General features: G+C 40.3%; 1 protein-coding gene across 3 annotated transcripts in view; it reads left to right on the top strand.

The window, feature by feature from the left end:
* Nucleotides 1-27,976, top strand: part of NEK11 (NIMA related kinase 11) — a 278,031-nt gene that overhangs the window by 113,506 nt on the left and 136,549 nt on the right. For all 3 annotated transcript variants that reach the window (XM_049629822.1, XM_049629821.1, XM_049629823.1), the window contains one exon: nt 5,707-5,821. In XM_049629822.1, the coding sequence (XP_049485779.1) occupies nt 5,707-5,821 (115 nt within the window). The remainder of the gene's footprint in view (nt 1-5,706; nt 5,822-27,976) is intronic.

Raw genomic sequence — 27,976 nt, 5'->3', positions numbered from 1 at the left:
CAGGAAGAAGGACAAAGGGGAGAAAAAAGGCATCCAGACCAACTTTGCCCCATTCGGGGAGGAGGTAGTAGGGTTTATTTTAGAATATAGACCAGTGGTTAGTGATGACAGTAATTCAGAGCAGCAGTACTTAGAGATGGATTGATAGATTCATCCAAAAACATCCAAGTGCATACTGTGTTCAGGATAACTCAATCAGCACAGAATGAACAACTGAGGAGTAAAATTATGACTTTGCAGAGCAAATGTGTTCATATCTAATTTTTAATTTCAGCCATTGCTCTTGTTGCTTTACCTCTTTAGTCCATTGTTCTCTTTCTGTCTTATCTTTTATTCTTTCACTTTTTATTTTCTGTCTCCTGTCTGTATCATTGTGCATTGTGTTAACACCCCTTTTGAACTTTGAATAATTACCTTAGAAGTCCAATAATAAGTAGGGTTTTGGAGTCCCATGAAATGGACCCTGAATCATGTCCCCTGCATCCCAAGCTCCTGAATAACAAATACCATTTTCCCTAATGGTTAAAAACATCTTCATGGGTCTTGGTATAGGCTCTGATATTTAAGGAAGTCTTTCTTCAGGGTCGTATTTGTACAATAGACTTCAACTCCAACTTCCTATCTCTTCTGGTAAAAGCAACATGGGAAGGAGTCATTTTTATGGAGAACTTTACTGTCTCAAATTCTGGTTTTTGATTCATTGGAGATCTCTGCATCTGATTCTTTTTCTTTAGCAGGAAGAACCAAGCCCCCTGAAGCTGTGGGATGATCCCTGGAGTCTGGGGACACTAGCTCTGCTGTAGCTCAGTGATCAGAGAGCACCAAACTCTCAACCAGGCAAAGCTTAGGATCACTTGTTAATTCACCTTTCTGAAATATTTAGTGGTTGTGAGTGCTGTAGATTTCTGAAAACCCAAAGTTGGACCAGTTGAGGGGCCCAGGCTTCTCTGACCTTAAGAGTTTCTCTCCTTTGGGGTGCCTAGGTAACTCAGTTGGTTAAGCATCTGACTCTTGATTTCGCCTCAGGTCATGATCTCAAGGTTTTTCAGATCAAGCCCCATGTTGGTGTCTGCACTGGCAGTTAGGAGCCTGCTTGGGATTCTCTCTCTCTTCCTCTCTCTCTGTCCTTCCCCTGCTCACTCTTTTTCTCTCTCTTTCAAAATAAAGAAATAAACATTTTTAAAAAAGAGTATCTCTTTCTTGGACGCTTTAGCAGATAATGTAGGGACACTGCTGACATGTGCTCAATCCCACTCACCCCACTCTCCTCCCATTGCCCACTCCATTAAGTGAAGCCAGCTGTGGGATCTGTTGTGGGTCCCAGAGACATGGGAGTTGGTATCATTTCCACTCATGAAACCTAGTGAACAGAGAAACTGCTGGCTGAAAGAGATGGGGTCAGCAGCAATGTTGGATCCCTACTTGGAGAAAGGTCTTGATTTCACCACTGCATGGAAGGACCTGAGCCCCCTCCAAGCACTGAGTTCCTGTCTTCAGCTCCCCAGTTTTTAGGCCCTGAAATGATAACTTCTGGAGGTGCATGACTTTTCCTAGGTCTGTCAGCTTTCTTTGCCATGGGACTGAGAATTTCAAATTGCCAAGGTCCTTAGGAGGAATCTGGCATGATTATAGAGATTCTGTGTTTGTTAGTGTGTGTGAAACTACTTGTTAATCATCTGAATAAAACTGGGACATTTTCCCTGGAATGTTAAAGGACCCTTGCTTCTAAGGGATTTTATCCTCAGAGATTAGAAATTGAGAAGTACAGATGTGGTAATATTTTGTTGTATAAGACCTGAATAACTTTCTTTATTCCTGAAGTTGCTGTATGGCAAATACAAATGTAGTTTCGAGTATGATCTTACATTTTAGTGTCTGATAATTTACTTGATGTTTTTGCTTTTCTTCACTGACCTTTCAAAATAATAATTTGTGAGTTATTTTTTCATTTCGGATATTATTATCAGTGTTAAACAACTGTAAATGATCCTATACACTATAAGTGATCCTGTCCTCCTGTAAGCTGGGATCCTTGGGGGATCCTGCAGTAACTTTAAGGTAAAACTGAGACCATATGGGGGCGCCGGGTGGATCAGTCAGTTAAGTGTCCGACTCTCAGTTTCAGCTCAGCTCATGATCTCACGGTTTGTGAGTTCGAGCTCTGCATTGGGCTCTGCTCGCTCTCTCTCTCTCTCTCTCTCTGTCTCTCTCTCTCTCTCTCAAACAAATAAATAAACATGTTTTTAAAAAATGAGACCTTGGGGTGCCTGGGTGGCTCAGTTGGTTAAGCATCCGACTTCGGCTCAGGTCACAATCTCACTGTCCGTGGGTTGAAGCCCCACGTCAGGCTCTGTGCTGACTGCTCAGAGCCTGGAACCTGTTTCAGATTCTGTGTCTCCCTCTCTCTCTGACCCTCCCCCGTTCATGCTCTGTCTCTCTCTGTCTCAAAAATAAATAAATGTTAAAAAAAAATTAAAAAAAAACTGAGACCTTATGGCAGGCAGAATCTTGGGAGATTTTATTAATTGTATATTATCCCACAGAACGTGAGATCCAGACAGGATAGTCTAGATCTTGGCTCAACTCAGACAAGGAAAGTAAGGATTTCATAAAGATCTCATGAAGTCACAACCCCCAACTTCCCAGTGTCTACCTAGTTCTTTCTAATTCTATCTCGTTTCCATCAGCAAGGAGCAAAAGGAGCAGGAGGGGAAGTGCCTAATGCTGTCTTGTCCAGAGGTGTTGGTTCATTCTTTGATCATCTGAGATTTAGTGTCATGAACATCTTTGACTCTGAGCTTTCCAGAAGCACATTCCTAAGTTTACATATTGATGGGGACAGGAAATGTTGCGAGCAGATGCGTGGTTCTTGCAGACAGTATCTTCTTCTAGCTGGTTCAGTCTTACAGACAGGGCTGCATAGCCACCCCCAGGTATTTTGCCCTATTTCATGAAGTTCTCTCAGCCACTTCCTTCTGCACATTTTTAGCATCCCACCTTCTCAATTTCAAATGTCACCTTCTCTTCAGAAAAATCTTCTTTGACCTCACAGGTCAGCAATCCACTGGCTCTCCTCCAAATTCTTTAATTTTTTTTATTTTGATGTTTATTTTTTGAGAGAGAGAGAGAGAGAGCAAGCAAGGCAAGGGCAGAGAGAGAGGGAGACACAGAATCTGAAGCAGACTCCAGGCTTTCAGCTGTCAGCACAGAGCCTGATTCAGGACTCAAACCCAGGAACTGCGAGATCAGGACCTGAGCCAAAGTTGGATGCTTCACCGACTGAGCCACCCATGTGCCCCTCTCCTCCAAATTCTTATGGCTTACAGCAATGCTTCTCAAACTTCAAAATTCACCCAAACCATCTGTTGATTTTGTTAAAAGGCAGATTCTGATTAGTTTGGTCTAGGATGGGGCATAGGGTGCTGAATTTTTAACAAGCTCCCTGGTGATTCCGACCTGCCGGTGTAGGACCACATTCTGATTAATAATGGAGAGGAACTGGGGCTCTTGAAAGCCATTCAACTTCAGATGAAGGAAGGCTTGGAAAAGCCACCAATGAACACTTTCTTATAGACTATTTAGGAAAAAAGCATTTAAAGGGAACAGACATAAAGGGGAAGTGACCTTGGGCTTCCTTGTTGGCTCCAGAAGGAGGATGACGAGAGGGGCCTGAGCAGGCAAGAGACACATTTAATCATATTCATGGGCACAGAGTGAGGCAGGTTTAATGATACTCAAGGAACAAAGGAGAGAGAAAATGGGAAGCTAAACACTTTGCAGAGGGACTGGAGAGCTTTAAACATTTCAAGGAAAAGCACCAGTGAGCTGGAAAAGATGAAATAAAATGTAAGAAACAAATTGGATTAATCAGATGCAAGAAGCTGAAGAAAAACATGATGAAGAGAAAAGGAAGAGGAAAATGCTCCCGTCTTCACCCATACACATATTTAGGATTTAATTTCATCCTGATTTCACTGGGGCTCTGTTCTCCATTCCTTCTTCCTTTTCTTGCCAGCTGAAGCAAACTACCTCATATTTCAAAAGCAGTCATATAAGATAAAAATCAGAGTTAAGAGAGAAAAATGGGCTGGCTCTGTCATTTCTTAAACATGTTATAAAAATTCTTCAAGGTGTTTAGGAGAATAGCTTGTTTTGTTTTCCAGACCCTAACTGACAGGGGCCTTTTATTTTGGCAGGCATTTTCTGCTTGGCTGAATCTGGGTGTTGAAATCTGGAAGCATAGTTGAATGTGGATTCATGTTAGGCACTATTTCTTTAAAGGATGGTAGCTTCAAAACAAAACAAAACAGAAACTAGATTCCTGTAATACACATGAGAAGCGTGATCTTTCTTTTATCCTGCGATACATCCAGTTGTGATGGGGCCAGAACTGGCTTTCTGTGGAGAAGTGCGTAACAGCTCAGGTCTCCAAGAATGAAATAATAATGGGAATCAACGATCGGATCAAGTTCTTGCTAAGAGAAGCAATTATGACAATTCTATCTGGTTTTTTCAAAGAGAATCTTAGTGAATCAAAGTCCGTTGAGGGTCCAGGTACTGATTTTCCAATGATTTCTGATGTAAAAGTGAAAACACATTTCGCGCATTCTCTGTATGCTTAAAGTTCTTAAAGTTGCCTGTGTGCTATCAGTGATCCTTTCAAATTTGGAACCAATTTCACCTCCTGCAACAAGTATACAGCACAGAAAATGGACTTCTTAAAAATATTTTATGACTGTGTTTTCACAAATGCCATACCACAGTATGGCAAGCTTTGTTTTGCTTATTCATTTAAGATTAGTTTGAATTTAACTTTCTGTTTTTAATAAGATACTCTCAGAGTAGTTCTCCATGAAAGCCACTTTTCAAGGAAAATAGGTCAGTTCAACATTAGCTCTACTGAAAAAAAAACTGGAAAAAAAAAAGCAAAATGATCTATTGGAATACTGATATATATATTTGAGAATTTTACTTTTTTCGAAGTGTGAATTCTTTCCTTTTTTTTAAATGTTTGTTTATTTTTGAGAGAGAGAGAGAGTGTGTGTAAGTGGGGGAAGGACAGAGAGGATCCAAAGCAGGCTCTGCACTGACAGCAGAGAGCCCGATGCGAGGCTTGGAACTCACAAACCATGAAATCATGGCCTGAGCCAAAGTCTGACACTTAACTGACTGAGCCCCCAAGGCACCCAAGTGTGAATTCTTTCATGTGGTCTTTTAGATCTCTTTCTTTAGGAAACTGGAATACACAGAATCATGGAAGCGTTAAAGCTAGAAGAGAACGTGGAAGTCATCCAAGGCAACAGCTGTACTTCTGAGATGAGGAAACTGAGCAGGGCTGGGCTAGGGTGAGGTAGATGTGATACCCTGGATGCAGAATTGAAGAGGTATTTGTTCTTAGCTGCTGATCGCTCCTTCTCTTTCAGGAGCCTAAAAGTGAATACCCCCTTCAGTTGTGTTCATGGCCATTCCTCCTGCCTCACCCTAGTCATGGAGCTGAAATTGATGGTGTAGAAGATTAAGGTCACCTTAATTGGTGTTTCTCTTATCTCAAGCTGCCTTCTTAAAATTTGAAATGGTATCATGTTTAAGGGAGAGGATTAGGCAGGCTTTTATTTCCAAATAGTCTTCTAAACAATATTGTTTCATTTGTGGTAATGCTGTTTTTTTCTATCAGCTTCTCATGAATTGCTAATTACCTTCCACAAGGAATCTGATGACCTGACTTCAGAGAACCTGCCTGAGTCTCAGCCCATTCCTTCCTTGGATCTTGGCCCACTTGAGTCAAGTGTAGAAGACACCATAGCTGACCTTGGAGATCATGGTATGAGTTTGCATCAGTATTCAGAAGGGTTGGCACATAGGTTGGTATGGCTGACCCTCCAGTAGGCCTGGCTGGCTTCTGAGAAAAGCTTTGGATGCATGTGACCAGCTGCCATCAGTTTTCCAGAGCTGAGCTGGGACCAAGATAAAAAGCAGAGAAGCCAAGGGATTTGTTTGTCCTCTCCTATCTCCTTTGTGATAGATGAAGATGAGTTAGAAACTCACACCAGGTGAGAAACCTCTTCTACATGAGTTAAACAATGTCATCATTAACTGACTTTGGAATAGTGTAGGACCGTGAATGTGCTGAATTACCATGTCCCTCTTCTATAAGTGACTCCCTGGCTTTCATAATGTAAAGTGAATAAATGAAGTCAGACCTTGGAAAACCAACTATATGGATGATAATGGATGTGCAAACAATACCAGAAGAAAAGTGCTCAGAACTGTTACCCAAATGAGGGAGATCTATCCTAGCTTAATGGTTAAAAACATGATTTAGGAGTGAAAAAGCTACCTGTATTAGGGAAGCCCCTGGCAACTTAATCTTTCTAGATCTCAATTTCCTTATCCATGAAGCAAGAATAATATCTTCTTTAAGGGTTGTTGTGAAAAGCAGATGAGAGTAGGCATGTGATGTGCTCTTACCTTAGTGCCCCACACAAAGTAAGAGCCAAAGAAAAGGAAGCATTTATGATCCTGAGAGGAAGGGTTATGACCATCTCAGGGCCATCTCAGTCTTGTACCACTATCCCCAGTGCCTAGCACAAAGTGCTAGGAATATTGTAGGAACTCCATTAATATTTCTTGAATGAATGAATGGATGGATGGATGGATGGATGGATGAATAGATAAATGAATGATATGTTAGTCTCGACCACTGAGAAGCAGATGTCAACATGGGACTAAAAGTGCAAGGATATTATTAAGGGAAATGGCTACATGGAAGGCATTAGGGAAGGAGCTGGAAAAGGCTGAGAGAATCATCAGGCCATGATTCAAGTCATGTTCCAAGTAAAAAAAGCAAGGTTTGGTGGATGTGTACTAGTCTGCTAGGCAGACAGAGGCAACCAAGACATCAGGAAGTCTTCAAGCAAAGTCAGTCGCTAGGGGCTTGCCCGAGTATCCCTGCTGCACTCTGGCAGTGGTAGTGGCCTCTGACAGAACACAGGGATGGATTTCAGAACACAGCCTTGGGGCCCTTGGCCAGTTACACTCCTTGCAGTGGGAGGTCTTCAAGGTGCATCCTCATGGCTGCACAATGGTATAACAGCTCTCTGGCAGTAGTTGAGTTCTCTTTCCAAACTGAGGGTGAAAGTGGTGAAATTTGGATTAACTGGTCATCACAGCCCAAATTCACATTTGATATCTTCCTGCCAGAGCCATTAAAGCTTGTGCTGTCTCCTTCACCTGTAAGGAAACTAGCACCTAAAGCTTTTTAGGTTGACATTTTAAAATGGTACTGTGGAAGCCATCTGGTAACAGGTGTTATTGACAAACAAATATATATATCAGGTGGATTTGCATCTTAAATCCTTTTCAAGTATTTCTTTAATACGTTGTTATTCTCCAAAGGTAAAACTTGGGAGAATAGAAATATCCCATGGGCCTTTCCTTCCAAAAATATAAAACTGAGAGGCCATTGGATAGCACTTGATATGGAAGGCTTATGCTTTGCTATATAAGGCAGAGCCATCGCTATGTAAAAAGAGGAATCCCCAGGACAGGATATTGAGTGGGTGGTCTAGGATCAAGAAGTCTGGGCCCAACCTCTGTGTCTCAAATAAGAAAAGTACCGCGGTGCCTGGGTGGCTCAGTCAGGTAAGCGTCTGACTTCGGCTCAGGTCATGATCTCGCGGTATGTGAGTTCCAGCCCCGTGTCGGGCTCTGTGCTGACAGCTCAGAGTCTGGAGCCTGCTTCAGATTCTGTGTCTCTTCCTCTCTCTGCCCCTCCCATGCTCATGTTCTGTCTCTCCCTGTCTCTCAACAATAAATAAATGTTAAAAGAGGTTTTTTTTTAAGTAGGAAAAGTACTTACTACTCATTCCATGGAGGAGAAACCAAAGACATTAAGTAATTTGCTCAAGAACTCAGAAGTGCCTAACTTCTAGAGCAGCACCCTTTCCATTCCCCCAAAGTGTATGTATTTGGAGGTGGTGGATGGGAGCAATAGGTTTGTAAGAAGCAGACAGGAGTCAAATGAATTGGACTTTCAAAAGGTAGAGTCTTTGTGTATCCCTATGCTAATTTTTGTGAACTGTAGTAGTCAGATTACTCCTTGGCTAGCCCTGACCACAGATTGCACCTGCTACTGGGAAACTCAAGCCAATATCCTCCTTTATCTTTTGTCATGGAGGTTTCAATATGGTAGACCAGGTATTGATTTACCAGCCACACTGGAAATGGTCAAATCTACTCCTATGACTACCTTGTTTATACTATAAGGAAACACTACCATAATAAACTGTCAGATCCAAAAGATGCATTGTAGTTTTAATTGAGCCAAATGCCTTGTAGAATAGTTTAAACATTCCCTTTTTTTCCTCCCTGTAAATTCATATTTTCTAAATTGAAAAGGGAGATTTGTTTTTTTATGAATATAATTTATTGTCAAATTGGCTTACATACAACACCTAGTGCTCATCCCAAGTGCCCTCCTCAATGCCCGTCACCCATATTCCCCTCTTCCCCACCCCCCTGTCCACCCTCAGTTTGTTCTCTGTATTTAAGAGTCTCTTGTGGTTGGCCTCCCTCCTTCTCTGTAACTATTTTTTCCCCCTTTCCTTCCCTCATGGTCTTCTGTTAAGCTTCTCAAGATCCACATATGAATGAAAACATGATATCTGTCCTTCTCTGACTGACTTATTTCACTAACCATAATACCTTCCAGTTCCATATGCATTGCTGCAAATGGCATGATTTCATTCTTTCTCATTGCCAACTAGTATTCCGTTGTATGTATAAACCACATCTTCTTACCCATTCATCAGTTGATGGACACTTAGACTCTTTCCATAATTTGGCTATTGTTGAAAGCACTGCTATAAACATTGGGGTACACGTGCCCCTGTGCATCAGCATTCCTGTATCCCTTGGGTAAATTCCTAGTAGTGCTGTTGCTGGGTCATGGGGTAGTTCTATTTTTACTTTTTGAGGAACCTCCACACTGTGTTCCAGAGCGGCTGCACCAGTTTGCATTCCCACCAACAGTGCAAGAGGGTTCCCGTTTCTCCACATCCTCACCAGCATCTGTAGTTTCCTGATTTGTTCATTTTAGCCACTCTGACCGGTATGAGGTGGTATCTCAGCGTGGCTTTGATTTGTATTTCCCTGATGATGAGTGACGTTGAGCATCTTTTCATGTGCCTATTGGCCATCTGGATGTTTTCTTTAGAGAAGTGTCTATTCATGTTTTCTGCCCATTTCTTCACTGGATTATTTGTTTTTGGGGTGTGGAGTTTGGTGAGTTCTTTATAGATTTTGGATACTAGCCCTTTGTCTGATATGCCATTTGCAAATATCTTTTTCCATTCTGTCGGTTGCCTTTGGGTTTTGTTGATTATTTCCTTTGCAGGGCAGAAACTTTTTATTTTGATGAGGTCCCAATAGTTCATTTTTCTTTTAATTCCCTTGCCGAAAAGGGAGATTTAGAACTATGAAAATGTTCTTTGTGTTGATGATTGATTAGAGTTGTGGGCAACCAGAAGATTGTTAGTGACCACATATCTTAATCATAAAATTTTGAGGCATGAGACTTTAATTCGTTGATGAGTTCTGAAGTTGTTATTTCTCCCATTCTCTATGCCTTTTTTATTTTTTATGTTTATTTATTTATTTTGAGAGAGAGAGAGAGCCAGGGAATGGGCAGAGAAAGAGGGAGAGAGAGAATTCCAAGTAGACTCCATGCTGTCAGCACAGAGCCCAACAGGGGGCTTGAACTCAGGAACCGTGAGATCATGATGAGCTGAAATCGAGAGTCAGACGCTTAACCAACTGAGCCACCCAGACGTCCCCCTGTTCTCTTTGCCTTTTAGAAGATATGACTCCTTGGGGCGCCTGGGTGGCTCAGTCGGTTAAGCGTCCGACTTCAGCTCAGGTCACGATCTTGCGGTCCATGAGTTCGAGCCCCGCGTCGGGCTCTGGGCTGATGGCTCAGAGCCTGGAGCCTGCTTCCGATTCTGTGTTTCCCTCTCTCTCTGCCCCTCCCCCGTTCATGCTGTGTCTCTCTCTGTCTCAAAAATAAATAAACGTTAAAAAAAATTTTTTTTAAATAAAAAGATAAATAAATAAACGTTAAAAAAAATTAAAAAAAAAAAAAGAAGATATGACTCCAAACATTCAGCATCCAGAGGAAGTTTTTGTTTATTTTTTATCTAGCATGTATATGTAGAATAAAATTACAGTCTTTTTTTTTTAAGCTTCTACACCAAATGTTTAATCAGTCTTTGATGTTGAATTGGGAAATTCCCTTTGGGATGTGAGGAGTTAGTTGCAGAGAAAGAAAACAGAGTAAGACATTATTTACATTTGATATGCATTTAGTTGACTACAGCTGATTTAATATAGGCAAAGTCATGGATAACCATTATAATCAAATGAGAAGGCACAACTGGAATGTTAAAGAAATGATCCCTATTTAACTCTTTATATGTAATACTGATGATTTCTTGAACGTTAATTTTTGCCAGAATTTCATTACACTTTACCCTTGTTTTCAGCAATTTCATTGCACTTTAGCCTTGTTTTCAGCAATTCACAGTTGAGTTTCAGAATAGGGTTTCTTGCAAAGCTGGGATAGCTTGAGGCTCATGAGCATGGTCCAGGCAGAGCATGGGTCTCAACTCTTCAGATGCGAAGGCTTCAGTGATGTGGGCCTCGGCTGCCCGCCCATAGCCTGACCAATTGTCACTTAATTACCCTCTCAGCTACTCCACAAGCAAGTCCGGGGCCCCTTCCCTGTGCTCAGAGAAATCGCCACCCTCAAGGGAATTGTACTTTGCTTGCCTGTATGAAGTCCACATGCCCTTTGCAGTTGAGGGCTGCTCTGTGACTTATGGCATCAACTCTTCCCTTTTAACGTCCAAATGGAAATAAAGTAATTTGAACTCTGTTAGACAATGATATATTTTTATTGTTTTCATTTTACAAATGAAAACATTTATCAGCTCTGCAATTCTACTTCTAGATAGTTACCTAAGAGAAATGAAAGTATGTCTACAAGAAAATCTGTACTCAAATGTTCCTAGAAGTTTTATTCATAATACCAAAAGCTAGAAATAAGTCAAGGGCCAACCAGTAGGTGAATGGGTAAACAAACTTGCAATTTATCCATGCAATGTAACACTCTTTGGCAATGAAAAGGAACAAACTATCAGTACACACAACAATATGGATGAACAGCAGAAATATTGTGCTGAGTGAAAGAAGCCACAAATGAAAGAGTTCATACTGAATGAGTCCATTTCTGTGAAGTTCTAGAAGCAGAAGCACTCATCTGTAGTGATAGAAATGAGGCCAGTGGGTTGTCTGGCTGTTGGGAGTTAACTCAAAGGGCACAAGAGAACCTTTTGTGGTGATGGAAAAATCTGATACCTTGATTGTGATGGCAGTTTACTTTGACGTATATATTTGTCAAAACTCACTGAACTCGATGCTTTACATGAGTGCATTTTATTGTCTATCAATTATACCTCAACAAAGTTGATAAGTAAAAAGAACATTGAGAAGGTATCCAGAAAAAAAAGAAAGGAAAAACCCATTATGAGTAATGCCTATCAGTCTGTGCTTTAGCTAATGAATGGCCCAGAGAGACCCTGGTAACGTCGTGGAGATAGAAGGCAACTGGGAAGATCTATAGTATTACTTGGGACACAAAGTCCTTAGTCTGGAGAGTGATCAGGGGTTTTATTCTAATGTCAGCTAAGCAATATTGCCTTCCACAGAGAGTATTAACAGAGCCTTGGGGTCTTCTCTCATGAGGAAAATTGGCTTAAACATGAGAGGCTGGGATCCCTTACCTCCTCTCTTCAGTCTTTATAGTTGGAGGGATCACACCACTGTGGCAAGGAACCCATACCAGCAAGTCTCATAGGATCTCGTGTCCTCTGAAAGCAGCCCCAAAATACTAGAACAAAAAGTAACAGCCCAGGCTGCTAAACCCAGCCCAGGACAAAGAAGCTGGGAGAGCCCCCTGGCTATCAGCCTTCAAAAAAAAGACTAAGTGCTGGCGGCCATTTCTGTGTTCCTAGATGTCCCATCACTCCCAGAGCTTTACATGTCTTAAAGGCTTGATTTATAAATATAAACTGATGGTGGTTTTATTTCATATTTGTCACATATTCCGTTGGGTTACTTTTGCGTTGCATGGTAGTGTTTCCACCTGACTCTCATATTTACGCCCCGGAATAAAGGGTCCTACGGACGCTCTCTAATTCCCTCAGCTCAAGAGGATAATTAAAATGAATCTATTGAATAAAGATGTGCCAATTCTCCACCCTGAGGCATATTTAATAGTTTAGAATGTTTCTTCCATAAGACAAGCTGGATAGGTGCCTCTAACTGAAATCTAAAAGATTGTATCCAATTTGAAAACTTGAAGTGGATGCAGAATAACACCTGCCCAACCGACCACTTCACTCTTGGGTCCTAAAAGGCATTATAAAAATAAGAGGAAAATCAGTCCCCAAGAACATCAGTTACTCATATAGAAAATCAGTACCCATGGACACCTCAAAATAAGCTTCTCACCTCAGCTGTATGTGACTCCATGGTCCATTCTTTAGCCAAATACAAATTATACAGTAGTTATTCAACTATAGGTGTTGCAGGTAGGCCAGAGAGCATCCTTAAATGGCCTTGCTGGGCCTGTCATGGGTCGTGTTTGGAATGAATCAATTAAGCAGAAAATTAAAGAAGCATCAACCATGGCTTTCAGGTCAGATAGACTACAATATATAATAAACTCTCACATAATATGTGCTTCAGACAGCATTTTGGACATACCACAATATGACTTTTCTTTGGTTGATGAAATTATTTCCCATGCACACAAGGTTCACAGTTGTGCCCAGGGCTCTTGCACCCGCCACCAAGAGAACATCATTATGATGCCCAAAGGTAGTAACGCTGTCACAGAACACTAAGACCGTTATTTCAGATGGTGTTTTGCCTCCAGTCAACTAACCATCTTCGATCCATTGAAATATTGTATCTTGGTGTTTGTTTAGACCAGACTTTAATGTAGGTATCTGTGATGGGAATTTAAATCTGTCTTGTGTGATCTTTGTAGAGAGGCTCTTTTGTGGCAGTGAGGGCCATGGCAGTATCAGCCACCTCCTGTGTTCAATTGTCAGTCTGTCGGTTTTTGAAGTGAAATAGCACATCTCCCAAACAAAAAACCGTTCTGGCAAGGAGCCGTGGCAGCAGTATCTAATACCTTTTGTCATTCCTGACTAACAGCATTTTCCACTGAACTTCTCTTCTCTCACTTCCAAAAAAAAAAAAAAGAAGAAGACAAAGAAAAATTGGAACCATACAGAAAGTTTCAGAGCGATTGCCATGTTTCATAGTAGTGTGTCTGTGTACGAGCAGTATAATGAATTTGACTTATTCTGAAAAAGTCAGTTTTCCCACATCTGCTGCAGAAAGTGATGTTTGTGACATTCTCAGCATTTGCAGCATTTGCAGTTAGACTTGTCTGTGAGATTGTGGGAAGATTTCTTTAGAAACTCACATTATTATTCTGTGCATAGGAGTGTGTAGTGTAACCCTGCATCCCTAGCTTCACAGCTAACCATGTATTTCCTGCTAATCCCTTGACCTGTCCCAGTTTCTTTTTCTGGCCATGGCTCCTTTAAATTATTAATGAGAGTTCTCACTGTTCAAGGTTAGGCAGCTAAGTACATGTTTGTAGAGGAGTTTAAGAAGCGTGCAGGCTTTTGTACCTGGGCATTTGGGGTTGGAGAGAGGGCAGAGTGACTTGACCCTTTTTCTATCTCAGATTCATTTTCTCTTTTGAATGCAGGAAAAAAGAACAAACCCAACCTCCCTCCAAAGCTTAACTCCACACGGCCTGCTTTCCTGGCTTCACACAGCTTAGAACTAAGTCAACTCCCTTCCCTCTACCTTCCATCTCCTCACAACCCCATTTTAAGAGATAACTTTGACAGTTGTCATAAGTGGTTGCTTATCAGCGTATGGTCTATAGCTGTATATTTGGCTGCCTTTAATTTGTGAGATTACACATTTTGAAGAAGACTAACCTTTGTGTGTTCATTAGCATTCTGGATGAGAAATTTTAGTGGTATACTAGAGAGGGCTCCAAAGTGACTACTGGTTAAGAAAAAGCAGTTTTAATTTTAAGAAAATTAAAATAAATTTTCCCCTTAGCCCCATTAGGTCTGTGTCATTGATGAGGAGAGTGAGTCAGTGCTCTGACTGGGCAAGCGTGTTCAGAGGCCATGCTCTCACCTATTCCCAGAATGCCATCTTGATGTCATTCCATACCTTACCTCTTAACTTTTTACTCTCTGTAAATCATACTCCTACAAATGTTGATCTGTCAACTCAAAATTCCACTAAATAGGCATCATGATAAAAGTCTATGTTTCCCATTATATTGGCAATACTCATCGATTCCAATTGATGGCACCTCTGAGAAGCACTTGCAGTACAGAAGCAGGTCACAGCACGGCAACTGAGAGCCAACAGGCCAGTCCTTTGTTATTCAAAGCATGGTCTGAGGACTGATATCATTAGCATCCTGAGAACTTGTCAGAAATGCAGAATCCCAGACCTCACCCCAGATTTCCTGGATCAGTAGATGCAAAATCCCAGTGATGTGTATGCACATTCAAGTTCGAAGAGCCTAAGCTAGACTCTAAGCTCCACAAGAGCATGGGCTACGTCTGTCTTGTTCATCATTTTATTCCCACCTGCTGACAGTGACTGGCTCTGAGTTGGTGCTCGGTAAATATTTGTTAAATAAATGATTACATCTAGGAGAAAAGTTCTGTAAGAACACTAATGCTTTTTGTCATAAGCAGCATACATTTCTTGCAGAGATTGGTTCATTTGGGGAAACAGTAGAATAACAAGTTGCCAGAAGAGGCTAATTTGTGTATATTAGTGTTCACCTATAATTTTTACTCTTTCTTCTTAAGGAAGGTGGTAATCTAATTTTACCAGATGGATACTGGAAAGATGAAAAATAGAGGAATAGTGTCGGAGACATGGGAATAGAAATCTTCCATGCATGCTTTTTGAGCCCCCTAGCCATTGCATCTTTCTTTATAGATACCCCTCCATTTAGATAATCTTTAATGTGAGTTGCCACAGTGCAAAAATAGGGTTTCTTCCTCTGCAATGCCCATACTATTTAGTTTAAAGAAGTGGTCACCCACAAAATAATCCTCTCAGACCCCTTCATGTGTTCGTTAAGTGTACACATTCAATGGGAATAAAGGGGTTTTATGAAGTGTAGTCTGTTACAGGTGCACCCAAGTCTCTTCTGTTCGCATCAGCCTAGTATCCCCATGGAATCTATGACCGTACTTTATAGATGACAGGGCACGAGCAAATGCTGGTTGGTAGATTTCTCTTATAACAGGCTTGCTAGAGCCTGTATGTGAACATAACTCTTTAGTGGTTTTATCTGTTGGGTCCCCTGAGCCTGTATGTGAACATAACTCTTTAGTGGTTTTATCTGTTGGGTCATCTGGGAAGCAGACACTAAGAGAAGTGCAGGAGATGTATTGAGGGTACTTTTTGTTGAAAGAAAAATGGGGGGTGGGATCAGGGGTAGCCAAAGAGAGCCTCTAGACTACGCTGTGGGTCTGACACCTGTGAGATGTGAGCAGGAAGGAAGGACAAATGGGTAGGAAGAGGCTCAGACCTTACTATAGCTCCGATGGAGAGTTCTGGATCAAAGATTGCCCATAGAGGAATCCTGCACTGTGCAGAAATGCTGTGCCCTACTATCCCTTCCTGCTCAATGGATCCTCAGATGCTACAGCTGGAGGCTGCCAGCTCACCACATGCTTTTCAGCTAATTGGCAAGTTCTTGGAAGGACAGCTGACACATGCCCCTCAATAGATGCCATAGTGGTCAAGTTGAGTCGTTCTATATGCTTGAGGTGAATAAAATAGTATTTCAGTTAGCAATCTATATGCAGTACTTTTCTCTAATTTATAGAAACTTACCTCCACTATATGTAAAAGAAGAATAGCTAAAGCTTCTGGAATATCCATAGACACTTTACAAAAATCCACTAGACTGGAAGCCACTGTTGTGCTTGAAAGAAATTTGGAGCCAGACTTAGTCTTTTTCCCACTTCTAGCCATTTACCAGCTGTGTGAATGCAGAAAAAAAAAGTTATTGCCAACCCTTAGTTTTCTCATCTGCACAATTGGAATAATACTTAATTTTCTAGGGTTAAGGAAAGAATAAATTAGATATAAACAAAGAACTTTGAACAGTGCATGAAACAGAAAGTGTACAACAGTATCTTACTAAAAAAATACAATGTCAAAGCAAGTTGCAATATTTTCTCAATTTCCACATAAAACCTCTGAATTGGATGAATACTATTTCAGTTTTTAACTACCCAGGAGACCTTCTGATTATAGCTTAAAAGCACCTTTACAATATGAATGAAGTATGATTTGGAATACTCTATTTGCTGTAGTTTTTGTATTTATGAGAAATATAAAAATCACTCAGTCTGGTTAGTTCCACCTGTCAAATTATGGTCTGAATTATGTCCATTTGTGCTGATTAGCTTAGCAGATATATAGATAGATATAGATAGATATAGATATAGATATAGGTAATATCTTCCTTGTCAACACCATAGACAGCCTGCAGAACCCAAGTCAGATTCTCAGAGATGCGTGTGTCCTCCCATTGGTGAGCCAGGAATGCCACTGTTATACTCAGAAGTAGGACCTGGGAGGGACAAAGTTCTTTCTCAAAAAGATGCTTCTTTGCCAGCTATCCTGAGCCCATAATCTGGCAGCTAAAATTTCCAAGTATTTTCCCTAAATACATTATAAATGTAAATATATTTTGTACTAAGGAGCCTAATTAGGGCAAGAATATATATTAGTTTTCCACTGTAGTCTCATGTGGGATTTAGGCCAAATTCAGATTAAAATACAGAGATTGGTAGGCATAACTATGATTTTTGCAATGAAAATGTCCAGGTAATACATGCAGTTATTTTAATGGAACTCTCTGCCCTGGGTTTATAATGAAATCAAGAAGATTTTCTGAGACACAAAGATTTGCTCTACACTACCATGGAGGCTATATGTATAAGTGACCTCCTGATTTTGGACAAGTTCTCTGAAAATTCTATTCGTTTCCTCTTTAGTTAGAATATAAAGGAATTTCAGTGGGCTGCACAGATTCCTAAGATAGGGAAGAGTTTGTACTCATTTCAGATGTATTATTTTGCCTCCCTTAGGGCTGCATATGGAATCAGAATATTCCAGATATGATTTTATGTGCATAGTTAAATCATTCAATTCTTACCACACATCTGGTGGACAGGCTAAATGTACCTTAAAGGACATGGTGGCTTGTGGAAGACAGTATTTTTTGCCTACCATATATTATAAACAACTCTAAGGTGTCTTCAGATATCTGTGCAAGATTTTCTTTAAATAAAAATTAGAGCAAATTATAGGTTATCCTAATAATGTAATTCTCAATACTTTTTTTTAAGTGGGAGAGAAAAGTGGGGGTTGTGGTTATAAGGCCAGTGCTGCATGTTTTGGGTCTGCCCCTAGAGTTGGTTATGCCTGTGACGTCATTCATCCTGTCAAGAGGGGAGAAGGTTTGGAATGGCAACTCAAAGGGCAGGCAGGCTGGATGTGACCCTCCACTCTGGGGGGCGGAGGCTCAGGCTTGTCCATGCTCAGGAGTGAGCAGGTCTGACTGGTTTGAGTCAAGAAGCCTCAAACATAGGGGAGACCACTGCCTCCTCAAGGTGACTTTGCTTGTAGGTTTTCTGAGTCCAGGTTTTCAAATTGGGCTACTTATCAGAACCCCTTATGGGAATTTGAAAAATACAAAATAGTCTCTGTCTTCTTAGACATTGATTTAGAAGGTCTACTTCAGTGGTTCTCAAACTATACTATATATCAGAATCATGTGGAGGGTTTGTTAAAACACAGATGGCTGGGTTCGGTGGCATGCTAGCATTGACTCATGGACTCCATTGTGTACGTCTTCTTCCAGTCTCCAGTTCTGTGATAGCCTGTGGGTAGCTTTAAATCAGCTATGGTGACTGAGTACTTACACCAGGGAAATTGGCATTGCAATCAGTTTTCCTCAAGAGCCAGTTGTTAAATGTTTCCCAGCATACCTCTGGCAGAGCTTCTGATTCAGTAGGCCTGAGATGAAGCCCAAGAATCTGCATTTCTAGCAAGTTTCTCGGTGGTGCTGCTGCTGCTGGTGTGTGGAGCACATACTGGGAACAATTTGTCTAGAATTAAGCTGTCCAATTTGATAGCCACTAAGCCACATGTGGTTATCTGAATTCAAATTTTAATTAATAAAAATTAAATAAAATTTAAAAATCTTTTCCCAAGTCACATTAGTCATATTTTAAGTGCCTAAACTAATACAATGTTATATGTCAATTATATTGCAATAAAATGGGGCGGGGGGAATGCTTAAGAGTCACATATGGTTAGTGGTTACTGTATTGGATTGCACACTTCTAGAACAATTAATTCATCATTGCCAAAAGTACTATTGGGCAACACTGCTCTAGGAAAAACTCTGTGCGCCTGTATTTTTTTTGTTTTAAGTTCTACAGGTTATTCTGGTGGGAAGTCTGTTTCAATAATCGCTACAGTTTTTTTTTTAATTTTTTAAATGTTGATTCATTTTTGAGAGAGAGAGAGACAGAGTGTGAATGGGGGAGGGGCAGAGAGAGAGGGAGACCTAGAATCTGAAGCAGCCTCCAGACTCTGAACTTTCAGCGCAGAACTCAACGCAGGCCTTGAACTCTTGAACCATGAGATCATGACCTGAGCCGAAGTCGGACGCTTAACCAACTGAGCCACCCAGGCGCCCCAATCACTACAGTTATTAAATATTGATCTTACATTTCGACTCTCTCAAACTCAAACTCACAGATAATTCTATGTTACTCATTTTCTGTTTCTTACTTGGGAGGGAGGATTGATTTGCTAAAATTCTCAAACACTTGACAACACATATCAATGACTCTTTTTTATAGGTGAGGATAAAGGAGGTAAGGATGGAAGAGGTATTGTTGAACTGGAACCCAGCCCCAACTCCATAACTTTTTCAAGCCAGAGGTTTCTCTTCTATGCTGTGACAGCTTTCTGCTAAATAGAAAAAATTATTACAGGTGTTAGTCATAGTCCTGCCTTCAGATCATGTCCGAGGTCAGCACTGAGATGCCATTATCCTACCTCAGACCACGTGTGTGGCACATGGAAGCCCCAGCGGTCTTTCAGACTTTATCTAATAACAACTCCCTCCCAACCAGCGAAGGACATGAACTGCATTTATTGGAAACCAGTCGACCATATTAATGAATCAGAAGTGTTCAGACTAGCAGGTTACACAAGACTACAGAGGGGATAGAATTTAATTAGAGGTGAAGGGTCAGGTGATATAGTTAAGTCATTAGGGACATCTGTAGAACAAGTTACCAAAACCTGAGTTAGTGAGGGTTACACAAGCAGACAGACTCCTGATAATTGGACCAGGAAAGAGCTGGCCTGGGATGCCAGCTGCTGTGGGTTGCCTCTTGTGTGTTGTTGGGTCTTGGTCTTTTTATTTACATAGCCTGGCATATAGAAGCATGCTGTGTGAGTTACCATCTCCAAGATGCTTGTGTGGCCTAAACAATGTCCATTTATTTCAGCTCCTTTTGACTGAAATTTTAAGTTCTTTATACTGATTTAAAAAAATAGCCAGTGGTATTTCTTTTTCCTCTGAAAGATTTATTATAATAGACTTTATTTTCTCAAGTGACAGTTGCCTTTGTGAGTTTCAAAAGCTGTTACATTGCCTGGTTCTGTAGCAATCTCTTCAAAACTACCAAAAACAAAAAACAAAAAAAAAAAAAACTCTTCTTCTTTCTGGGCTTCTTTTTAGGAATTCTGGCACTCTTCCTTTTAGGAATTTCCCACTGCCAGTATCCTTGTACCTTTGTAGGCACCATTATATCTTTGTCCTTTTGTATCCTTATTGATCTTCCTGCTCCTAGGCGATTGCTATAAACATCCTTCAGCAAAGCATTCCCTGAACACCATTTTTGTCAACACTCAACCTTTCACAAATATTTATTGGGTGCCTGCTCTGCTGGGAAAAGAGAATACAGAATACAGTAGTAACAGAACAGACTTGGTTCTACTCTTATGAGCCTATGGTGAAGTTTTCTTCTACCCAGAAGCCTTTACTTCCTAAAGTGGGTTGAATTCTGCCCACCACCCCCCAAAATATGTCCACTTGGAACCTCAGAATGTAATCTTATTTGGGATAAAGGTCTTTGCAGATGTAATTAAGGTAAGGATCATCACATGAAATTACCTGGATTATAATGGGCCCAAACCAATCTACATATTCAATGCAATCCCTATCAAAATAACACCAGCATTCTTCACAGAGCTAGAACAAACAATCCTAAAATTTGTATGGAACCAGAAAAGACCCTGAATAGCCAAAGCAATCCTGAAAAAGAAAATCGTGCAACAATGATTTCAGGAGTAGATTCCTTAATGCCCCTTACCCATTTAGCCCATTCCCCCCTCCCACAACCCCTCCAGTAACCCTCAGTTTGTTCTCCATATTTAAGAGTCTCTTATGTTTTTCCCCCTCCCTGTTTTTGCTTCCCTTCCCTTATGTTCATCTCTTCTGTGTCTTAAAGTCCTCATATGAGTGAAGTCATATGATTTTTGTCTTTCTCTGACTGACTTATTTCACTTAGCATAATACCCTCCAGTTCCATCCATGTAGTTGCAAATGGCAAGATTTCATTCATTTTGATTGCTGAGTAATACTCCATTGTGTGTGTGTGTGTATGTATATATATATATATATATATATATATATATATATATGTATATATATACCACATTTTCTTTATCCATTCGTCCCTTGATGGACATTTGGGCTCTTTCCATACTTTGGCTATTGTTGATAGTGCTGCTATAAACATGGGGGTGCATGTATCCCTTCGAAACAGCACATCTGTATCCCTTAGATAAATGTCTAGTAGTGCAATTGCTGGGTCATAGGGTAGTTCTATTTTTATTTTTTTGAGGACTAAAAATACTGTTTTCCAGAGTGACTGCACCAGCTTGCATTCCCACCAGCAGGGCAAAAGAGATCCTCTTTCTCCACATCCTCGCCAACATCTGTTGTTGCCTGAGTTGTTAATGTTAGCCATTCTGACAGGTGTGAGGGGGTATCTCACTGTGGTTTTGATTTGTATTTCCATGATGATGAGTGATGTGGAGCATTTTTTCATGTATTGGTTGGTCATCTGGATGTCTTCTTTGGAGAAGTGTCTATTCATGCCTTTTGCCCATTTCTTCACTGGATTCTTTGTTTTTTGGGTGTTGACACTGATAAGTTCTTTATAGATTTTGGATACTAACCCTTTATCTGATATGTCATTTGCAAATATCTTCTCCCATTCCATCGGTTGCCTTTTAGTTTTGCCGATTGTTTCCTTCACTGTGCACAAGCTTTTTATTTTGATGAGGTCCCAATAGTTCATTTTTGCTTTTGTTTCCCTTACATCTGGAGAAGTGTTAAGTAACAAGTTGCTGTGGCCAAGATCAAAGAGGTTTTTTCCTGCTTTCTCCTCAAGGATTGTGATGGCTTCATGCCTTACATTGAGGTCTTTCATCCAGTTTGAGTTTATTTTTGTGTATGGTGTAAGAAAGTGGTCCAGGTTCATTCTTCTGCATGTCGTTGTCCAGTTATCCTACCACCACTTGCTGAAGATACTGGCTTTATTCCATTGGATATTCTTTCCTGCTTTGTCAAAGATTAGTTGGCCATTCATTTGTGGGTCCATTTCTGGGTTCTCTATTCTGTTCCATTGATCTGAGTGTCAGTTCTTGTGCCAGTACCATACTGTCTTGATGATTACAGCTTTGTAATACAACTGGGATTGTGATGCCTCTTGCTTTGGTTTTCTTTTTCAAGATTGCTTTGGCTATTCAGGGCCTTTTCTGGTTCCATACAATTTTTAGGAATGTTTCTTCTACTCTGTGAATAATGCTGGTGTTATTTTGATAGGAATTGCATTGCATATGTAGATTGCTTTGGGTAGTATTGACATTTTAACAATGTTTGTTCTTCCTGTCCAGGAGTATGGAATATTTTTCCATTTTTTTGTGTCTTCTTCAATTTCTTTCATAAAGCTTTCTATAGTTTTCAGTGTATACATTTTTCACTTCTTTGGTTAGATTTATTCCTGGTATTTTATGGGTTTTGGTGCAATGTAAATGGGATTAATTCCTTGATATCTCTTTCTCTCACTTCATTGTTGGTGTATAGGAATGCAACTGATTTCTGTGCGTTGATTTTATATCCTGCAACTTTGCTGAATTCATGAATCAGTTCTAGCAGGTTTTTGGTGGAATCTTTTGGGTTTTCCATATAGACTATCATGTCACTTGCGAAGAGTGAAAGACCTCCTCCTGGCCAATTTGGAATGCCTTTTATTTTTTTGTGTTGTCTGATTGCTGAGACTAAGACTTCCAATACTATGTTGCATAACAGTGGCAAGAGTGGACATCCCTGTCTTGTTCCTGACTTTAGGGGGAACACTCTCAGTTTTTCCCTGTTGAGGATGATATTAGCGTTGGGTCATTCATATATGGCTTTTATGATCTCGAGGTATGCTCTTTCTATCCCTACTTTCTTGAGGGTTTTTATCAAGAAAGGATGCTGTATTTTGTCAAATGCTTTCTCTGCATCTATTGAGAGGATCCTATAGTTCTCATCCTTTCTTTTATTGATGTGATGAATCACGTTAATTGTTTTGCTGATACTGAGGCAGCCCTGCATCCCAGGTATAAATCACACTTGGTCGTGGTGAATAATTTTTGTAATGTATTTTTGGATCCAGTTGAGTAATATCTTATTGAGGATTTTTGCATCCATGTTCATCAGGGAAATTGGTCTATAGTTCTCCTTTTTAGTGGAGTCTCTGTCTGGTTTCTATGCTAGCTTCATAGAAAGAGTTTGGAAGTTTTCTTTCCATTTCTATTTTTTAGAATAGCTTCAAGAGAATAGGTGTTGAGTTTCTGGTAGTGTTCTCTGATCCTTTCTAGTCTTTGTTGCTTTTGGTATGTATGTATGTATGTATGTATGTATTTTTTTTTTTCATCTTTTCTCCCCTCACAGAATCCCCCTTAAAATTTCTTGCAGGGCTGGTTTAATGGTCACAAACTCCTTTAATTTTTGTTTGTCTGGGAAACTTTTAATCTCTCCTTCTATTTTGAATGACAGCCTTGCTGGATAAAGAATTCTTGGCTGCATATTTTTCTGATTCAGCACATTGAATGTATCCTGCCATTTCTTTCTGGCCTGCCAACTTTCTGTGGATAGATCTGCTGCAAACCTGATCTGTCTTCACTTGTAGGTTAAGGACTTTTTTTTCTCTTGCTGCTTTCATGATTTTTTCCTTGCCTGAGGATTTTGTGAATTTGACTATGATATGCCTTGTTGATGGTCAGTTTTTGTTGACTCTAATGGGAGTCCTCTGTGCTTCCTGGATTTTGATGTCTGTGTCTTTCCTCAGGTTAGGGAAGTTTTCCGCTATGAGATGCTCACATAACCCTTCTACCCCTTTTTCTCTCTCTTCCTTTTCTATGATTCTCCTATGATTCTGATGTCGTTCCTTTTTAATGAGTCACTGATTTCTCTAATTCTTAATTCATGCTCTTTTGCCTTAGTCTCCCTCTTTTTTCTACTTCATTATTCTTCAGAAATTTGTGCTCTATATTGCTGATTCTCTGCTCTGCCTCATCCATCATTGCCACTGTGGCATCCATTCGAGATTGCAGCTCAGTTATAGTATTTTTTATTTTATCCTGACTAGCTTTTACTTCTTTTATCTCTGCAGAAAGGGATTCTAATCTGTTTTCAACTCCAGCTAGTATTCTTATTATCATGATTCTAAATTCTGGTTCAGACATTTTGCTTTTATCTGTGTTGGTTAAGTCCCTGGCTGTCATTACTTCTTGCTCTTTCTTTTGGGGTGAATTCCTTTGTTTCATCGTTTTGAAGGGAGAAAAGGAATTAATGAGGTAAAAAATATATATGTATTAAAATTAAAATTTGTTTAATTAAAAATATTAAAATTAAAAAATTAAAAACAATACTCACACACAAAAATCAACTAAATGATGCTAGATCCTAGGTGTGTTTTGGTCTGGGTGGGAAAGGGGCTTGATAGATTAGAGATAAAAGGGGAAAGAAAGAAAAAGAAAATAAAGGAAATCATTTGAAATTTTGAAAAAATGAATACACTGAAGTAGAATAAGATGAAATGATGGATGGATGTCAAATAGAATTTGAAAAAGTTTACACAAAAGTAAAAAATATAGTAGAAAAAAATTAAAGAAAAATATTTTTAATAAAAATTAAAAATAAAAATAAATTTTTCTTTATTCAAGAAAAAGAAAAATGAGAAAGAGAAAAAAGAAAAAAGAAAAAAAAGAAAATATGAATAGATGGACTGGTGAACAGAGAGAAATACAATTGAAATTACTTCGTTTTCCCCTAGAAGTCAAACTATGAAGCACTCTATAGTCCATACACTAAGCAGTCAGAGAGTTTTGTGATCCTGAAGAACGAGATTGGCCCAGTTGGGTGGATCATAGTGTAATGGCTATGTTCTCCGCTAGATGGCGCTGCTTAGCTTACTGAGGTGAATTGTTGTGTCTCTGGTAGGCGTGTATGCGCATGCGCAGGAGTGGTGAAAATGGCGTCACCCAGCTACCCAGTCTCTAGTATCAGAACTCTGTTCTCCCCAATCAGCAATTGCACACCCGTCCTTTGTCTTTGGCTTCCGTACTCTCTCCACATTACACTGTCTGTGACCAAGCCCCAGGCAGCACCTGCCTCTTGAGTTTTATCTCAGATGCGACTGTGTTTCCCAACCCCTTACTTCTGAGGAACTGTGGCTTTGATCCGTTCTGACCCTCTGCAGGAGGGTCTCACCGAGCAGTGGCCAGTGTTGGCCCCACCCAGGAAAGTTCATGAGATCGTGCTGCTGCTGATGCCCAGAGACTGCGGCTGGTTGCCAGCCCGCCCCAGAAAAAGTTCACAAGATAGTGTAGCAGCAGCGTTTCAGGGATTACGGCAGATCACAGCACACATCTGGCACCAGGCTTCACCCTTAACAACCTTGTTCCAGCACCAGCAAATGTGGTTGTTCTCCCAGGTCCACTGGGGCCTTGCCTTTGGGGGAGCCTCTACCAGTTGTCCTTCCAGCAAGGGAACCACCTCTCCCATGTGCCCTGAAGACCCCCAGATTTCACTCTGCTCCTTGGGATTTGCCCTTCCCACCAGAGCACCACCAAGTATCAAGCTGCTGCATTTCAGACTCTGTACTCCCGCTGTTTTAGAGTCTTAATGGAATTTAAATCCTTTCTCCCTTTTTAGTTCAGTCCCTGTGGCTGTTTCCGCTTTCCACTTTCTCTCCAGCTGCTTTTGGCGGGGAGTGCTTTTCCCATATTCTCCCCCACCCCCACCCCCTTCTCCACCCTTTCTCCACAAGTAAAAATAGCTCCCTGCTCTCCACTGCTTCTCTCTCCCCCAGTTCACCTCTCCATGCCTCATACCTGCTGAGTTCTGCGGTTCAGGTTGTGCAGATTGTTGTGTTAATCCTCAGATAAGTTTTCTAGGTGTGCAGGATGGTTTAGTGTTGATCTGGCTGTATTTCATGAACACGAGACACAAAAAGACTTCCATGATGTTCCACCATCTTGGCTCCTCCCCTGGAATTTTTTTTTTTTAATTTTTTTTTTTCCAACTTTTTTTTTTTTTTTTTGGGGACAGAGAGAGACACAGCATGAACGGGGGAGGCACAGAGAGAGAGGGAGACACAGAATCGGAAACAGGCTCCAGGCTCCGAGCCATCAGCCCAGAGCCTGACGCGGGGCTCGAACTCACAGACCGCGAGATCGTGACCTGGCTGAAGTCGGACGCTTAACCGACTGTGCCACCCAGGCGCCCTTCCCCTGGAATTTTTTAAGATGCTACTTTACATGGCAAAGGAAAATTAAAATTGTTAATCTGATGACATTAAAATAGGGAGATTATCAGGGCTCCCGGGTGACTCAGTCAGTTGAGCTCTGAGTTCGGCTCAGGTCATGATCTCACAGTTCATGGGTTTGAGCCCCATGTCAGGCTCTGTGCCTACAGCTCAGAGCCTGGAGCCTACTTCAGATTCTGTGTCTCCCTCTCTGTCTGCCCCTACCCCACTTGCATTCTCTCTCTCTCTCTCTCTCTCTCTCAAGAGTAAATAAACATTAAATTTTTTTTTTTAAGTAGGGAGATTTTCCTGGATTATCTGGGTGGGCTCAGTATAATTACAAAGTTACTTGAAAGTGGAAGAGAGAGGGCAGAAGAGAAAAAAAAACAGGGATAACAGTATTAGGACTTGTCCTGACATTGGTGGATTTGAAAATGGAGAAACTGGAGGTGGGGTGGGGACAATAAGCAAAGGATGGCAGGCAGCCTCTAGAATGTGGAAAAGGAAGGTTTGTAATGCCTCCAGAGGGAATGCAGCCCAGCTAATACCTTGATTTGAGCCCAGTTCAACCCATTTTGGACTAACCTCTAGAACTGTAAGATAATAAACATGTTGTGTAAGCCGCTACATTCATCATAATTTGTTACAGCAGCAATAGAAAAGCAATGTGGTATTTTTTTTCCTAGGTATTAAATGTAATTTTACTTGAAGTTAACAAATCAAAAACTGAAATTGAGTAATTGCTGAACTTCAGATAAATGTTTATCACAAAAGATATTAGTTACTAAAATAATTCTTTAAGGATAAAAATAATGATCATAAAAATGTGTGAAGGCTAGAGTCGTTATGGTATTTGCTAGCTATGTGTGTCACTTTATTTTGTTTTTATTTTTTGTTTGTTTTTATTTATTTTTGAGAGAGAGATAGAGGGCAAGTGAGCGGGGGGTACAGAGACAGGGAGACACAGAATCTGAGGCAGGCTGCAGGCTCTGAGCTGTCAGCACAGAACCCGACATGCGAGTTCATGACCTGAACCAAAGTCGGATGCTTAACCAACTGAGCCACCCAGGCACCCCTATGTGTGTCACTTTAGATAATATTTATTGAATTCCTGCTCTTCCTGGTAAGTCAAAACATTAAGGCTTTTCCAGGGTGACTTCCCTTACCTCCCAATTCTATTTTGTTTTTACATTGTTAAAGTTTGTAATTTTATATTGATTACATTTTGTTCTAAAACCATAATTCCCAGAGATCTTTATTCTTTAAAATAGGGAGATTGTCTTAGAATTTTAACCTGAACTAAGGGCCTCAATGAACCTATCAAACTTTTTTTTTTACCATAGCTTCTTCATTTCTGAGCTCTTAATTTTATCTGTTTGCTTATTTATTAGTGTTTTTACTGTTTTTGTTTTATTATTATTATTATTATTATTATTATTTTTGTAGGAGTCTCTTATAATCCTTTGTATTTCTGGGGTGTCAGTTGTTACTTCTCCCCCTCCATTTCTGATTTTGAGTCTTTTCTCTTTTGTTCTTGATGAGTCTGGCTTAGGATTTCTCAATTTTGTTTATCTTTACAAAGAACCAGCTCTTGGTTTCATTGATTTTTTTTTTATTGTGTTTTTAGTCTCTATGTCTTTTATTTCTGCTCTGATTGTTACTATTTCCTTCCTTCTATTCACCTTTGGTTTTGTTTTTTTCTTTTTCTAGTCCCTTTAGATGGAAGGTTAGATTGCTTATTTGAGCTTTTTCTTGTTTTTGAGGTAGGCTTCTGTCACTACATATTTCCCTCTTAGAACTGCTTTTGCTGTGTCCCAAAGATTTTGGACCATGTGTTTTTATTTTCATTTGCTTCCATATATATATATATATATATATATATATATATATAT

Source organism: Panthera uncia, chromosome C2 (genome assembly GCF_023721935.1).
Source record: "Panthera uncia isolate 11264 chromosome C2, Puncia_PCG_1.0, whole genome shotgun sequence".
NCBI lineage: Eukaryota > Metazoa > Chordata > Mammalia > Carnivora > Felidae > Panthera > Panthera uncia.
This window is presented reverse-complemented; position numbering and strand designations above follow the sequence as displayed.